Here is a 16,372-nt window from a genome sequence, read left to right as displayed (position 1 = left end):
GAGGTATCACGGATCTATGCCAAGCGTGGTACAGGGGCTAAATTCGAGAATTAATACCTCGCATAAAACAAAAATCAAGATTACATATGTACAAAAATCGAACGCAAATAAGCAGACCTATCTAATGCACTCTGTGTCACATTTGTACGAGAAGTAGCTCGAGAATTGCGCACTGAAATTAAACAAAACCAAAATTTTTGTATGTTTCGCATGTTATTTGACAAAATTCCTACAGTTTATCGACGCTTAAATAATATTAGTTGAATATGCAGCGCTGGAAAATTCCAGTTAAATACCACAAATAACCAAATCAATAATAGTTTTGCCAGGAAGAAAGTGCAAGTTTGGTAGATATTTGTCAGAATTTGGGGTTGCCTAAACAAGCTTTTCTTAGCGAAGTTGCCGATAAGCAGCATTAAACACTGAATACGAATCCGTGTATGTTCACTAGGCTAATTTTCCAAGGGGTAATAACTATAATAACTTTTCTAATAACTTTCTTGCAAAACCATGTTTCGTGTTTTTGAGCAAACGTTAAGTACGTCACGTGACACGAAAACTTTTGTTTCACAAATATATATTGGAAAATCCCTTGGAGCAAGGTGGCAAATAGCCATGATCTTTTAAAGCAGAATAGGAGAGGGTCAAGTGGCACGTCTGGATCACTTGGCATGGAATGACCCTCTTTTAAGCGAACATAGCGACACATTTGTGTTAACACTGCGTGAACTGCACACGGGAACGAAACTCTTCAATTCTTTCATCTTCCTTTCATTGTTTAGTAAACCGGGACTGCCCAATTTATCTGAAAGGATCGGCAACACGACTGTACGCCCTACCGCTCACGGCCGCACGCATGGTGTTTCTAGACTCTAATAGCTTGTTAATGCGGATCGAGCTTTTTTGTGCCTAGTCCACGACAGTGTCGCGAGATCCAGCACACCGGTATTTATTAGCACTTAGTAATGACCCAGAAAGTGAGCACTCACCTGTTCCGCGTAATCAGACAAGATATCAAGACATGCACCGCCCACATGTACTGTAGGCTGCATCCACAGAACGACAAGAAGCGTGGCCTTAGAGAATAAAGGCGCCGCGCTAGTTACGGCGAATGCCTGAAGTGGGTCATTGCAATGGCTCACACCCAAACAATTATGGGGGATGCTTCGAACTTTCTAAGGATGTGAAGGCGAAGGCATAGTTGGACCCATAGCGATGTGGAAGGAAGCTCTGAGCCCACGCGGCGATGTCTACAAGGTGCGCGAGCGCGCTGCGAGCGTGCTGTCACCGTTTCCAGAACGTTCTACGGGCGCCGCCGCTGACATTTCCCTACACCTCCCCAGCACCGCAACCACGCTCGTCGTCGTCGTCATCATCATCATCATCATCATTGTCATCATTATCATCATCTGCGGCAGTATCATCAATGACCATCACCATCGTCACAATCCGCGCACGCGCTTTGGAACGGACGTCGCGTACAGTTGGTGCCTCGGCTTGCAGCCTCTGCGTCTTGTCGGGCGAGGATTTCGTATGCGGTAAGGTGCAGTCTGGTTTGTTAGATTCGCGCAGTCTCTGAAACCTGGAGGAAGAGACACGTGAAATATATATATTTTTTCGTTTTCCGCTTTAGATTACCGTGCGCTTAGTTGCTGAACATAGGTATGTACCGTGACCTGTATTTTCCCTTGAACGAGTGCTGACATGAAATTTTCCACATCTTCTTTTGATTTAAATGATAAGCCCTGATAAGTCTGGAACGCCATACATATTCTACAATAGTTTTCTACGAACCAGTTCCGGTTTCATTTATCAGTAGGTGAAATGAAAGTGTCATGACGTCATGACACCGGTGGTAATCACGTGGAAGCGAAACATCATGAAGTTTTTGCACTCCCTCCAGCCCTTGCGGTGGTCTGGTATGCTTTTACAACGAGACGCTGCTCAATGAGCAGATTAACAGACTGGACGATACCCGTCAAAATAAAATTTGCGAAGAAAAAAAAATACGATTAGACAGAATGTATCCTTTGAGTGTGATTATGTGCATTAATGCGATGAGCATTCACGTGGTGATGAATATGTAATTTTGTGATGGGAAATTTCTTATTCGTAAAGGTTTTAATTACTATATTTACGTTATGTAATTCGGGAGTGTAAGTTGTCTGTTAAAAGTACGTACCCCCGACCAAGACAGCAGACTGCACATACCTAGTCGCCCAAGCTAGTGGACAACTTGGGTCACGAGGACAAGCAGCGTAAAGAGACTACGTAGAGTAGATAGATAGATAGATAGATAGATAGATAGATAGATAGAAAGAAAGATAGATGTATAGATAGATAGATAAATTCAAAAGGGCTGAAATAGACTAAGAAAGCTCATCGCATTAAAAGTGCGGTATCGTCTTCGTTCATCTGGGTGTCCATAGCGCACAATCAGCGATATTGAGAAACCAATCTTGAAGGCTGTTTTGTGCTGCTGCCGACGGAAGCGACCAGTTGACGTGATAGCCGGCACGCGCGCCCGCACGCACGCACGCACACACAATGACACAAGTGAAAATATTAGTACAAGTGACCGATCACCCGAACAGATAAATTCCGGCACATGACGTTGTTGTGCCCTAGCACGCCGAAAACTAGAGTGCCAGGCACCCCCTCTTTCAGACATGCATCATTTGGCAATTTAGATACCAGTGGGCACGGGAAGAAGAGCGCCGCGTACCGCGATTTCTTGCTCCGGTCGTCGGCCACTTGTGCTAATCTTTTTCCGCTGCAGCTGTACGTTTGTCCATCTTGCTGCGTTCATAAGTACCAAGTGCTTCGGCGCTCAGTATAAATGAAAGCCTAAAATTTTCTTCATTTTTTACAGCGAAGCTGTTAAGGGCTCACTATTCGATGGTCGCGTCCGGATGTAGAAAAAAAAAATGTGGTTGATCTCTTATATAGGAATCGGTATAGAACACGAAAGTGAAACGTGCCTTCACAGAAGTAGTGTAGTTTATTGTTGATATATAATGTCTATTGGTGTTTTGTGGCTAAAGCGCCCTTAGGCGTTGATGCACCCACGCTGACGCCTGGTGGCACGTCTCCTCCATCACGACTACCAACGTCGATGACCATGAGCGACTGCACTACGCTGCGGAGAGACGAAGCACGCTGACACACTAATATTGAATCGTCACCGAGTCAAATCAGCGCGTACAGCGCGTCGTAATTGCAGATCAACTTCAGAAACATTCAGGCTAATTGCGGAGGCCACGGAGGGTGAACGAACGCACGGCGGAGAGCAACGCGACTTTTTCCAGTCGCGCGGAAGGAAGGGACGGAGGGGAGGCGACGTTTAGCTGCGGCACCAAATGCGTATCTTGCGACCGGGCGCAAGGGGAACTGGCGACTCAATCTCCCACGCGAAAGGAGGACAGCGGGAAGGCAGCGCGGGAGGGAGGGGTTGCGGCTTCTGCTCTGCGAGCAACTTGTACTTTACGCGGCTCCGGGCGGTCGCGTGCACCGTATCTTGAAAGTGATCTGCAACACGGCTCCTACCTTTGTATGCGCCGTGCTTTCGCCGCTTAGTTTCCGTTGAAGCGATAGACCGCATGAACCTTCGCTCGCTGCTGCTGGCGCGGTTGCTCACGCCAGCTTTTTGACAGCGGTTGTGTGCGCTAATCGAGTGTGATCTATTCATGTTTGCGTGTGCGCGCTGCCACCATCTTTGTTAATTCAGTCAGTAAGCGAATGTGTCCAAACTACTATCCTTACTCCGTATGGCTCGCTACTAATTTGCTATCGCAATTGATGCTTCCCAACGCGCAGAACTGTTGTCGACGGCGGCGGCGTTTTGCCCGCGTTCGCACCTAACGCGCGCGGCGTTGGTGACGTGTTTATGAAGAACGTGCCAACCGTTGCAGTACACCCTATGGCGGTATAGCGTAGCGACCTATAAGGCCATGGTCCCTGTGGTCACTAAATAAATGAAAACCACCGGATCATATATATTTCTCATTATGTAATAGTTCAAATAACCAATTACACCGTGACATCTTAATAGAAATAATTGGAAATACATAATTCCCACCATAGTACAGCTTCGCTGGTCTTCCATCTCCACCCCAGTGGAAGGGCTGACAGTTTTTTTTTTTGTTCTCATATAGTTCTCGATTCTTTAGTACCCTCAATGCCGCTGCCGTCTGCGCCACCTGGTGATCCGGACCGGCTTGTACTGAACGTGGGCGGAGAGTACTTCGTGACCACAAGGTGCGTGATTGTTATTTTGCAATACACCCAATGACATCATCATCATCATCAGCCTATATTTATGTCCACTGCAGGATGAAGGCCTCCCCTGTGATCTCCAATTTCCCGTGTCTTGAGCTAGCTGATTCCAACTTACGACATTAAGAAGAAAAAATGGAGCTGGGCAGGCCATGTAATGCGTAGGATGGATATCCGGTGGACCATTAGGGTTACAGCATGGATACCAAGGGAAGGGAAGCGCAGTCGAGGACGGCAGAAAACTCGGTGGGGTGATGAAGTTAGGAAATTTGCAATGACATAAAAGCGTCTAAATAAATAGATTTCCTCCCAACACTGCACAGTGGGTTACCAGACACACCATAGTGAATGTCTCTGGATTAATTTTTGTCCACCTGCAGAGTTCTTTAACGTGCACGCGATGACTGTACATGATAGCTTTTGCATTTCGTCGCCCATCAGAATGCGGACGCCGGGGCCGGTATTGAACCCGCGACCTCGTGATCAGCAGTACAACACTGAAGCCACCGGCGTATACCGCGTTGTTTAGAGCATATATCATCATCATCGTCATCATCATCATCATCATCATGATCATCATCATCATCATCAGCCTATATGTATGCCCACTGCAGGACGAAGGCGTCGCCCTGCGATTTCCAATTACCCCTGTCTTGCGCTAACTGATTCCAACTTGCACCTGCAAATTTCCTAACTTCATCGGCTCACCTAGTTTTCTGCCGTCCTTGACTGTGCTTCCCTTCTCTTGGTACCCATTCTGTAGCTCTAATGGTGTACCGGTTATCCACCCTACGCATTACATGACCTGCGCAGCTCTCTCCCTCCATCTCTCTGTACCTCTCCCTCCCCCCCTCTCTCTATATCTATCTCTATCTGTCCCTGTCACTCTATCTCTCTCTTTATCTGTCCCTCTCTCTCTCTCTTTATATATATATATATATATATATATATATATATATATCCCTCTTTCTCTTTATCTCTCCCCCCCTATCTCTCTCCTACTCTTCAGGGAAGCACTGTTCCGCGGCCAGCCGCGGCAAATGCTCGGCTGCCTGTACAGCCAAGATGTGGACGGCGGATTGTGCCTCAAGGAGAAAGACCGCTACGGAGCGTACATGCTCGACCGGTGCCCGACGTACGCCGCGCCGATACTGGACTACCTCCAACACGGCAGGCTGCTGCTGAACGACAAAATTTCGCATCTGGGTGCGTGCTGCCGATTAGGGCTGTCTCAATGTAATACTTGCCGCAGTTTTACCCTGCAATGTCCAAGGTATCATGCTGAGTTTCATATCCCCCTCAAAAAGCTGATATAAGCGTGATAAAAAGTGCGTTCTTTAAGCGATTAGCATTTTTAAGCTACTTCGCTATCTATCTATCTATCTATCTATCTATCTATCTATCTATCTATCTATCTATCTATCTATCTATCTATCTATCTATCTATCTATCTATCTATCTATCTATCTATCTATCTATCTATCTATCTATCTATCTATCTATCTATCTATCTATCTATCTATCTATCTATCTATCTATCTATCTATCTATCTATCTATCTATCTATCTATCTATCTATCTATCTATCTATCTATCTATCTATCTATCTATCTATCTATCTATCTATCTATCTATCTATCTATCTATCTATCTATCTATCTATCTATCTATCTAGTAGTCTACGTCTTGGTGCCCTCATGGTCGTATCGTTAACTGGGTATTTACCAAAATTGGCATACTATGACAAGCGTGTATGACGAAGGTAAATGATGGGTCGTGACATGAATGTCAGGACCTATTATTCATGACATGAATGTCATGACATGCGTACGTGTCATGTAGGTCATAAGACATCCGCCTAAAATGACAATGACAATGACAATGCTCTTGGTCTGCTCTGCTCTGCTGGTCCGTCCTCCCGTCCCGTTTACGCCACTCCTCCCAATGAATTAACTGGTCTGCTAGCCTAGGCCACTAGTTATGTGCAGTCTGCTGTCTTGCCAAGCAGACATGGACCACGGGATACGTGCTTTAATAGACTATTTGCTGCTGGCTGCTGTATGACCTAGTAAGCAATTTATGTAGTGAGTATGTAACTTGCACTCCAGAATTACACACTGTAAACATAAGGATCAAAATCTCAGCGAATAATATATTTCACAATCCAAATTTACATACGCACCATCACTTGAATGGTAATCGCAGTAATATGTACATTCATTCTCATATGATGCCGTTGCACCTGATTTTTTTATATCTTAGTGAAGTTTCACCCGTGGATAGCTTACAAACCAATTACTAATTGCGTATTGTAAATAATCATTTACAGTTATAAATATTTGTTTGTTTGATGTAAATGTCCTCAGCCAGAAACAACGGTGAGCGATTTGTTGTAATTATCCTTGATGTGGAATAACAGGGGCTAATATTTGTGAGTTATGTGAATTGGGTTATGGGTGCCAAAGCAACTTAGGTTAATGGTCACAATTTAATAAATGAAACAAATGCTCCAATACAATGCTCCAATACCTGGGCTTGTTTTCTTTTCATTATTACTTTTTATTATTTTATTTAACGAAAACCTGATGCAAAGACTCTTAGTATAGTCTAGTGACAACATTTAAAGAATAGACCGAGACACATGACCGCTAACAGCATCTTGTCTCTTGGCCCTCTCTGGCATCCTGAGACAATTCACCAGATGCAGTGAGAGTTTTTATGGCGCAAGATTCATCTCCCGAGTCTCCCGATTCCCTATCGATCCGAGTGTAGCACAAGTTTGCAAAGGTAACCAAGTATGGGTTTCTCACCAGGAAAGCTTCGCAGATCCTGCCACTGGCGAGCGTATAACAATTTTGCCCTTTCGCGATCGCAACTCCACCCTGCGGGCTTCCACAGAACTGATTTGCCCATGTTCAGTGACCTTCTGCTTCGAGATTTGCTAGCTTCCTGGTTAGCTTCCTGGTTAGTGGCCGCCCCTGCGAGGTGTTCGTCATAGGTTCGATTCCCGATGCAAGACGAGGTTTCCTTCAACTGCGACGTTTTTTTCCCATGAAAATCCGTATTGGGGATTCTTTGTACAGCAAAATCTATGGAAAATAGCAACAGCGCGGGCCGAGAGCCAACAGCGACGTCTTCGTGGATAGCTCATATGGGGACAACCTACTAACCGATGAGTTAATGAGCGCAATGGTTAATTTTCGGGCGTTCACTATAAGGACTTTTCAGAATAACGAGCCATGTACTGCGTTCCCCTGAAGTTCGTTATATCGAGATTTCACCTTAGCGTCATGCTACACTCGGGTGGATGACAATCTTGACCTCTGGTGTGAGATTCATGTCCAGTGTCTGCCTAAGCAGTGGGGCCGGTAAATGCCAAAACTCTAATAGGGCACAACGATCTCTCACCGACAGGCGTAATCGAAGAGGCGAAGTTCTTTGGACTCGACTCGCTGATTCCGGATATCGAGCGTATGATGAAGGTAAGCCATGGTATGCATTAGTTTGATTAGCTAAACCAGGTATAGGCATAAGCGTTATCGAGTCGGGGCTAATGAGGCCGAAGTCTGATTCGACTCAGTTCACTTTGGGCACTCGTAAACGGACCTATAGTGATACAGCACAGATACACATTAGACAAGCCACGCAGCGTTTTCATGGTGACATTGAAATGACAGCTTAGGCCACGTTTACGCCGGTGAAAACCGTATGTTTTACGAAAGTCGCGACGGTGACGTTTGTGTGCAGCCCCCAGGGTTCCAGTGGTACTATGAAATAAGCGAACTAGAACGGGGTGCACAGGAGTCTTGCCGTGTAAGCCATAGTATGGAGTTTTCTAGAAAAAATTACCAAAGGGAACTGTGGCAACGTTATACCTGAACTAACATGGGCATGACGGTTAGTATACCTAAATTTGTCTAACCATCGTGCTTGTGGCCTGAGACGTTGTTGTGGATTTCCTTACTACGCTTTATCAGCCTTTATTCGCCCACATTTTAAACCCACCTACGCTTTTTTTTTTTCAAATGCAAAAGGCAATGAGACCCGGAGAACGCACGTAATTGCTACTGATAGCTGCGGTTCCACCTGTCGATGCGTGCAAATCGAAACGCGCCTAGTGTCTCAAGGCGCCGGCTTGGCCGCGGGAAATTCATGCATTGAAGCACAAGAGTAACTGGAACTCCCATGTATTTAGTCGCACACTTTCGGAATGAATTATCTTGAAATTGACGTCATGCTGAAAATTCGTTCCGAGTGAATACGCCCTGCGAACTCACGGGCTGCCATTCGTAAATCGCAATATGTACCATAAAGCAATAATCTAAAAAGTTAGAAGTGAATTTCGGCTATTTAGTCGATTATGCATTTCGATTTCTTGCGCAAGAATGGTACGCCTCTTTGAGTTATCCACCTCAATGACTAGAATTATGCTATCTGAAGAAGGCGATATTTAAAAATTCTGTGTGGTCTAAAACGAAAAAAAAAGAGGCAACCTGTATATATGTGCAGGCAGGCCCCGCTCCTCTGACTCGACAGGACGTTCTCCGCGCCCTCTGCAAAGTGTCAGTCACGCGAATAAGCTTCCAGGTGAGGTTCAATTGTGCAGCAAGGACATTTTGGAGCGCTGTAAATTACAAGGTCGCGAAAGCCTAAACCATGTTTAGCGATGATCTGTCCATTTTGGTGTTGACGTAAGAACTGCACGTAGACAATGTCATAAGATTTTCAGACTTAGGTTCGTACTTGTTTCATCACGAAGTGTCTGTTGAACTACGAGCCGAGTGGCAATAAGCCAGTACTTCCATTCTTATCTGTACACTGCCGAAGCTGTTAAAACGCGCTGTAGTGTACAATCTTGTCTTCGTGATTCTCTGATAAAATCCTGTGACCACAAGGTTGAAACAAGCTCGTGGGGCGGGGCCAACCGTTTGGTAGATTCGGGTTACCCCTTGAGACAGTTGCCCTCGGCACCGGAGGACAACAAAAGTAAGAACTACAGGGCAATTTCGAATGAATGCAATGCACTGCCAATCCAAAGAAGGTTGTCGTCGTAACTTACACACATGAATATAGTTTTTTTAGGGGTGTGCGAATATTCGAAGCTTTCGAATAACGAATCGTAGAGTCACTATTCGTAAATACTGTCACGTAGTAGTGACGCTGAAGTAAACAGTCGTAAAACTGTGTATGACGAAACTAATTCTTTAGTGGGCGAACCTGTGCCCAAAAAAGCAAGCTACACTCGCCGCACAACGAAAGTGGCGAACACAGTCGGCGGTCGTCGAAATCTGATCAGCGGCGAAACGCGTCGGCTTTTATACCTGAGTCATCGAAGGTTCCAGATTAATCCCTGATGCTTGCGTGTCTTCCAGAAAGTTCTAGACAATTCGCGTCGGTCATACAATCAGATAACATAAGCGTCGGTGAAAACAGGCAACGGAAAGAAGCATCGATAACGTTCTAGAAACTTCCGATACAGGCGCGTCCTGCGCCGAGCGATAACGTTTAACATTTGTTAGCCGGTGGAAAGCGGCCACCGGTGAAAGATAAACATGTATACGTGTCAATACGAATATTTTTTCCAATACTTTTCGTATATTTCAGAACGTCAACTGCGCCCAAGTAAACATAAACTTTTAGCAAATATGCAGTAAGTTTTCAGCCACACGGGCATAGTAAAGACATAAAACGTAAGAACTTGCGTAGTGGAGCAGACTATGTCACTTAGGTAGCCATACATTACAGGCTGTACAGCTGTCACTTGCACTCTTTGAAGAACCGTGTGCATGCGAAGGGACTACTTGTTTGCCCCTAATGCTTAACTTTTAATGAACAACACTTCGTAACGTATTATGTGATGACAGAAACTTGCTAATTTTGAGAATAGTGGGATGTGAACACCGTTTTATAATAATTGTGACAACGGCTATTCATTATTCGAAGACAATTCGAAAAGTCTTCGATATCCTGATTCGTATTTGATTCGGTCTCAAAAATAACTATTCGCTTAGCTTTAAATTTTTGTGCTTCTGAGTTATTGTGGAGGGTTTGCCAGAAAGTCAAATTGTACAAAAAAAAAAAAAAAAAGAGAGACGACCGCCGGTCTCACAAGGCACGGCATGCAATTTGTGAATTGCGTACAGAACGTTGTTTATTCAATACCCTTTTGATGCGAATATGCGTATATTGGTTAGACGAGGACTTGTCTTAATTAGAGGTTAAAAGAGCATCATTAGAATGTCATAAAATTTATTTCAGGCCGTTTAGGCATGCGCTGTCAGAAGGGCGGCCTGGTCCTTGTCTTTGAAAAAGAAACAACTATTTTGAATCGTGCCCAAAGAAGAATGACAGGAGAAATTTTTACCCGCCGGGGTGGCTCAGTCAGCTAAGGCGTTGCGCTGCTGAGCACCAGGTCACGGGATCGAATCCCGGCCGCGGCGGCCGCATTTCGATGGGGGCGAAATGCAATAACGCCTGTGTGCTTGCGTTGTAGTGCACGTTAAAGAACCCCAGGTGGTGAAAATTAAACCGGAGCACTCCACTACGGCGTTCCTCATAATCAGAACTGGTTTTGTCACGTAGAACCCCAGGAAGAAGAAAGATAAATTCTCGAAGCTTATGCAATCAGAACAATGAAAGAAATGTTTGTGAGCACACCTTTGGTGGCGTTATCGGAAACGAAGTTGCGTTTTCTCGAGCTATCGCCATAGCCCTTCACATAGCGCGTTGTGATTACATTGTTGGAGGCGAATCAGTTCCTCAATGCAGGCCTCTAAATGTTGGCATTTTTTTGTTTTTGATAGCCCGGTTGCGTACGTGATGGAATCGTATACACAACCGGGCCTACACAATATATCGTGCACGTTCCAAAATAAAGTTTGTAGCTGAAAGTAGCGATTTGTGTATGCTTCAAGTACTTATATGTGCCTCGTCCAGCCGTGCCGCACTGTGGTAATATAAATAGTATCCTTTTGTATCCACACTGGTGGCGTTAATTAATAGCTCAACGTTAAAGTCATTACCTTCCTCACGGCAACTGTTCTTGGCAAAAGTGTCGCTGTGTACATTTTGGGTGGCTGCACTTTATATCGGTTTACTATTCTTTTCGCTGTCCCTTAAGTGGGCCCTTAAAGAGAGCGCACCCGACGTTCCGGTAATGCGCAGGACCAAAATTTATCGGGGGCCGACCTGTCGTGGCTGGAGCTGCAGCACGTCGTCTTCAAGGGGGCCGACCTGAGCATGTGCAACTTCGAAGGTGCCGATCTCTCCCACTCCGACTTCGAGGCGAGTCCCGCGTGCCTGTCACTCGTCGTCGTAATACCGTGTTTGCACGAATACAACGCCATTTTATCTGTATTTTTTCAAACATCTTGGCCGTTACGTTAGGGTTCGTGACAAGAATATATAACTGTTTCTTTTATTTGTTCTTTAAATATTTTCACCGGCGTGCCATGCTCTCCGTACCCTCTGTCACTTCGCCTGACGATAAGAACGGTGAGCTGGGAGTTGCCACAGTGCATTTTGCGCCGTCTTTCTTCTCCCGATTGAGAACGATGTAAGTTCCGCACCAATGTGGTTACGGCGTATTAATCACAGCCTTCATCAAGACGATCGGCGCAGTTGTGTAGGCGTGTCAAGCGAGTGGTCTCCGAAGTCCCGCGGTCCGTCATCGCGCAGTCCGTGAAAGGCTTTGCCGTGTTCGATTTTGGCGCGGGCATGGCTGAACTGCTGCTTGTCCAATGATCTTGGTCCCGGTGGACGAAGCCGTTGTCACTGACAGTGACAAAGAAGCCAGCACTTGTACTTTTATTTAATTTTGAGATAGAAGTTCGCATTAACGACGAATAAAGCATCGCCGGAAACCACCTTTCACGCGTCGTTTTGTGTTACTTTGTGGCATAACTTCGCGTTATAATCGCAATACATATTAAACGCGAATCTTTTCTTTGCAAACATCGCCGAGTTTTCCTGACCGTGAGTGCGCTGCGTGGCTGTTCTCTAGCCGAGTAGGCCAACCAATCACAGCGGGGGACGCGCGGGACATCACCACCGCTTGGGTTACTTTTACTACCACTAGATGGCGCTCGCCTCTGCGCATCCGCGGCAGCGGCGGCGGTGGTGTGGAAGAAAAAAGAAGAAATCCAGAAAAACACAAACTCGTGTTTCGACTCTTTATGCACTCACACAAAGCTTCGATGTATGCAGATGCCAACTCGTTGGATCTGCTGCCATTATTTGTTCTTTTTTCTGAGAGACCGAAAGTGCGCCCGCTCAGCGTTACATCCGCTCTGCATGCGCACATTTGTGAACGCCAACAAAGTGCATCGAGAGCAAGAGCACTAGCGAAAATAATTATGTAATAAACATGCCACGTATATCTTCAAACACTTCTGAATGGAGCTGTGCTGCTAGGTTAAATTATGTGTGCAATTTGTGTTAGTAAAACGAGTTCAAAGGTAGACAGCTGCATGTTTGTTCCTGGTGTCAGAGTGTTTTAATGAAGCAAAGTTACTTCTCTCTTTTTTTTCACAATATCTACATTCTACATAATCCATATTTTCCACGTGGCTAGATAAGTGACTTCCAAGTGTGCTATACACATGCCATAGTTGACGTTTTCATACCTGACGTTTCATTAGGGAGATCCCGCCTAGGGTCCGCATTCTGTAAACTTGACAGAACTCGCCGAAAATTGTAATCTACCTTGCGGCTGTACGCTTTCCGTGATTTCGAGGATGGGGAAAAAATGCGGCGAAAGCAAATTCTTAGTATTCAAATGAGTTGGAGTTTTACGTCCGTACTCCGTGCCGCAAGATCATGCCACCAACGCGACCGTTCACGCAAACGTCTCCGGTGTGTCCCGCTATTTCGTAAACCGCAGCGCGCTTACGGACACGCTAGAGTGACTCCGTGTTAAGAGTCATCCCGGTAAGCAGGCACGTGGATACTAATTTGTAATCTATAGGACGGCTCTATGAGAAGAGGACCTGTAGGCGTGCACTAATCATTTCGGGTATTCTCGTTTTTCACGAAACACTGTTTTTATCCCACAGGGAGCGCAGCTCTATGGAGCTAAGATGATCAAGGCAAACCTGGAAGGCGCCGACTTCCGTTGTTGCAAGATGGGGGACCCAAACGGCCCGGTCGAGAAGAACGCCAACCTCCAATGTGAGTTGGATACGTTTAATTAAGACTTCTAACAACACGGGCGCTAAGGGGTATTGGTACGATATTTTCTGCTATTCATGGTTTTGAGTTAAACGAAGATCCCAGACCTCTAAATTCTAGAACAAAAAATGCTCTCAGTCCCCAGAGAGATGTAAATAATTGTACATAATGGCTTTTCGGCAGCCACTTTTGGTTTCGTTTCTCCGGAGGACATTCTGTTGTGACGTCAGTGACACACTCCGTGGTCACAGTGGCAGCAGGACATTGCGATGTACTGACACACGCTCGGTTGCCTCGCCCGCTATTACTCGTTGTGTAGCAGCGTACAAGGTGACCGAGCGTGACCACATATGTGGTCACGTGACCACATCGTCAACGTGACCACATATTGCGTCTCGACGTCGCCAACACAGTAGAAACCAAACAAAACCGAAACTGGGTGCGGAAAAAGTTATTATAATAAATTGTTGAGGGCACTACGAGGCTCGCGGTATTTATTCTGGCGTTTAGAAATACCGCATCTTCATTTAAAGAAAAAAGAATGAAGGCTCGAAAACATGATGTCAGTACGCCATAACAGGGACGTTAAAGGGGGAAGCTAACGTGAGCAATGTTTGTAAAGTACGTCCCTCTGCAACAGGTGGTGTCCAAACACGTGCCTCATAGGGTGGTGCCCTCTGGAGTTTAAATGCGGATATTAAAGGCTATGCTTTTGCTGGTTGAATGCGGCAGAAGCGATTTTGGGTGCTCTAAGCTCGTTATAGAAGTCTGGTATTGCACACCACTTAAGCTAAAAAAATAAAAATAAACGGGCACGTTCGCACTCGGTCGTGCAAAGCTTAGGCACAGGGAAATTGTCGATCCTCAAGTCTTACTGGCTGCTATTTCTAGGTATTAACTTCGCTGCTGCTAGGTCTTAATTTGGTTTAACTAAACTGTGAATGTGTGTAGGAAGGCTTTCGGAGGTACCTTCCCTATCGCGACATTTATTTTGACTAGCGCTGGGCGCGTCGGCGCCTACGAGCGACAGCGTTGCTGACATGCCACAAACGCACGCAGGCTAACCAAGGTTGGCACAGTGCCAAGAACGCTGTTGCTTTGCGACGCCGAACACGTTGGAGGCTAGCCACTTGATATCAATCGACCAGCTTTTTTTTTCTCCTGGTTCAGCGCGCCGCGGAGAGAAGAGAGGCGGGGCTGGGGAAGACAGGGAGCTGGCGAGGATGAGACCGCATGCTCAAGCACGCAGTCTCCTCCTCCACGCGTTGCCATAGCTACGGCGCGGCACTTTCTTGGTACGCACCACAAATTACGGCTGGCTTAAACAGCTTCGCTGTTAATAATCTGCTTTTACCGCGAGAAGACACTTGGTAAACCAGAAGAGACGCAAGATGGCTGCCGACGTCGCATCAAACTTCACTAGCTCGCAATGACGCCACGTACTTTGACGGCATGTGCTCAGCTTTAGTTAATATTTTATAGGCAAAGATGCACTACTTCTTACTCGAAAAGAACCAGAGATTGAACTTAACAGCTTTCAAGAAGATTTACTTGGCCACAATGGTCCTAACGAAAAAAAAATATTGAAAATCAATGAAGGGACACTGTCGTACAGACCACGCAGCAAGATATACAGGAGCGCCGACTTTGGCACTTGGCGATGCGTTTTCTCTGCACCATTAAATCCGCTTGACCATGCTACAGCATGTTGTCATGGTAATAAACTTGACTAAATGCGAACAGTATGTGAAAACAATCGAAATGCCAAGTATACAACAATGTGGTTGCAATGAGAAATACTAACAGTGCGAGAGCAATACATCCTTTGCGAAAAAAAAAAGCACATGCCACGAATAGGCACATTACGGGGCACGTTCATAGCGCAGCGCCTGCAGCGTCCTGCCGTCCTTACACCGGTGCAGGGGCCAACTTGAAGGACGCCAACATGGACGGAAGCGTGTTGTACGGCGTCAACTTCCGCAACGCGACGCTGACGAATGCCAGCCTGCAGGACTGCGACCTGCGCTACGCCGCAATGGGCTACGCTGACGTCATGGTGCGTGCGTCCCTCTCCTGATGTGTTGTATGTATACAGCTACCCTCGAAGTCGGGTGAAGGAGTGTTGCGATTTGACGCGCGCCTTGTCTACAAGCAGGCAATAAGAAACAGTAAATTCGGGCAGAGATAATCTACGATCACTATCCAACCCTGCGAATAGCCGAAACGTGTCCCGGATGACGCGTGTGCTGCAGCCGGACTTCTCTTTCGTGCTTTGATGATGATGATGATGATGATGATTCAATGGCAATTTCCTTGAAACGAGGCGTTTACAAATACTCACCTAGCTTCTTGATTTAATCAGATATGCTATACATGTTTTCTGGCTAGCATTTTTGTATACATCTGCTTAAGCTTTGTTTTTTTTTCCCTCTTCAAACTCTACCTTCTACCACTACCTATCACTGTAAGAGATGCGGTCGTACCAATCTGTTGCCTGCTTTTTTTTTCAGCGATAGTCTAAATGTATCTTGCTTATCTCGACTGCTGACCGGCTGACGCTTCCGTCCCCTTTAAACCCAAGTGCTTCTGGAAGGTGTACGTTAGCTACGCTTCTCACTGGGTGAATCCCTTCGCATTCCATTAGGATGTGCCGAGTGGTCTCGGGATTTTCGCTGCAGCATGCACATGTCTCATCTAGTGCCGAATTATTGCTCTGGTACGTTTTTTTGACGTTAGGTAACCCGCTCGAGCCTCAAATAGCAACGCACAGACTGCCCCTTGCTTTCCTCTGAATACGATGTGCCTTCTGGCGGCGGCGCCATCAAGTTCATGCATACTCAGTGGCACACGCACATGCATCTATGTAGGCGTCAAATAGATTAACTGAAGAATGGCATATACCCAATAGCCCGTTGCTTGCCCGTAACAC

At 45.9% G+C, this 16,372-nt stretch overlaps 1 protein-coding gene across 1 annotated transcript; it reads left to right on the top strand.

Annotated features, from left to right (window-relative positions):
• The first annotated feature begins 4,177 nt into the window (after positions 1-4,177).
• LOC119452288 (BTB/POZ domain-containing protein KCTD9-like) lies at positions 4,178-15,520 on the top strand. The gene is made up of 6 exons (XM_049667156.1): positions 4,178-4,257; positions 5,285-5,481; positions 7,690-7,757; positions 11,440-11,563; positions 13,333-13,443; positions 15,366-15,520. The coding sequence occupies exons 1-6, from the start codon at positions 4,178-4,180 to the stop codon at positions 15,518-15,520; spliced, it is 735 nt and encodes a 244-aa protein (XP_049523113.1).
• The last annotated feature ends 852 nt before the right edge of the window (positions 15,521-16,372 follow it).

This window comes from Dermacentor silvarum, chromosome 5, assembly GCF_013339745.2.
Source record: "Dermacentor silvarum isolate Dsil-2018 chromosome 5, BIME_Dsil_1.4, whole genome shotgun sequence".
Lineage (NCBI taxonomy): Eukaryota > Metazoa > Arthropoda > Arachnida > Ixodida > Ixodidae > Dermacentor > Dermacentor silvarum.
The sequence above is the reverse complement of the archived record's forward strand: the minus strand, read 5'-3'. Positions and strand labels throughout refer to the sequence as shown.

Excerpts from the sequence above, each read along its gene's own strand:
- LOC119452288 (XM_049667156.1), top strand. The coding sequence starts at position 4,178 with ATGCCGCTGCCGTCTGCGCCACCTGGTGATCCGGACCGGCTTGTACTG. Across the intron at positions 4,258-5,284 it reads GAGTACTTCGTGACCACAAG|GGAAGCACTGTTCCGCGGCC; the intron begins GTGCGTGATTGT and ends CCTACTCTTCAG. Across the intron at positions 11,564-13,332 it reads CCACTCCGACTTCGAGGCGA|CGCAGCTCTATGGAGCTAAG; the intron begins GTCCCGCGTGCC and ends TCCCACAGGGAG.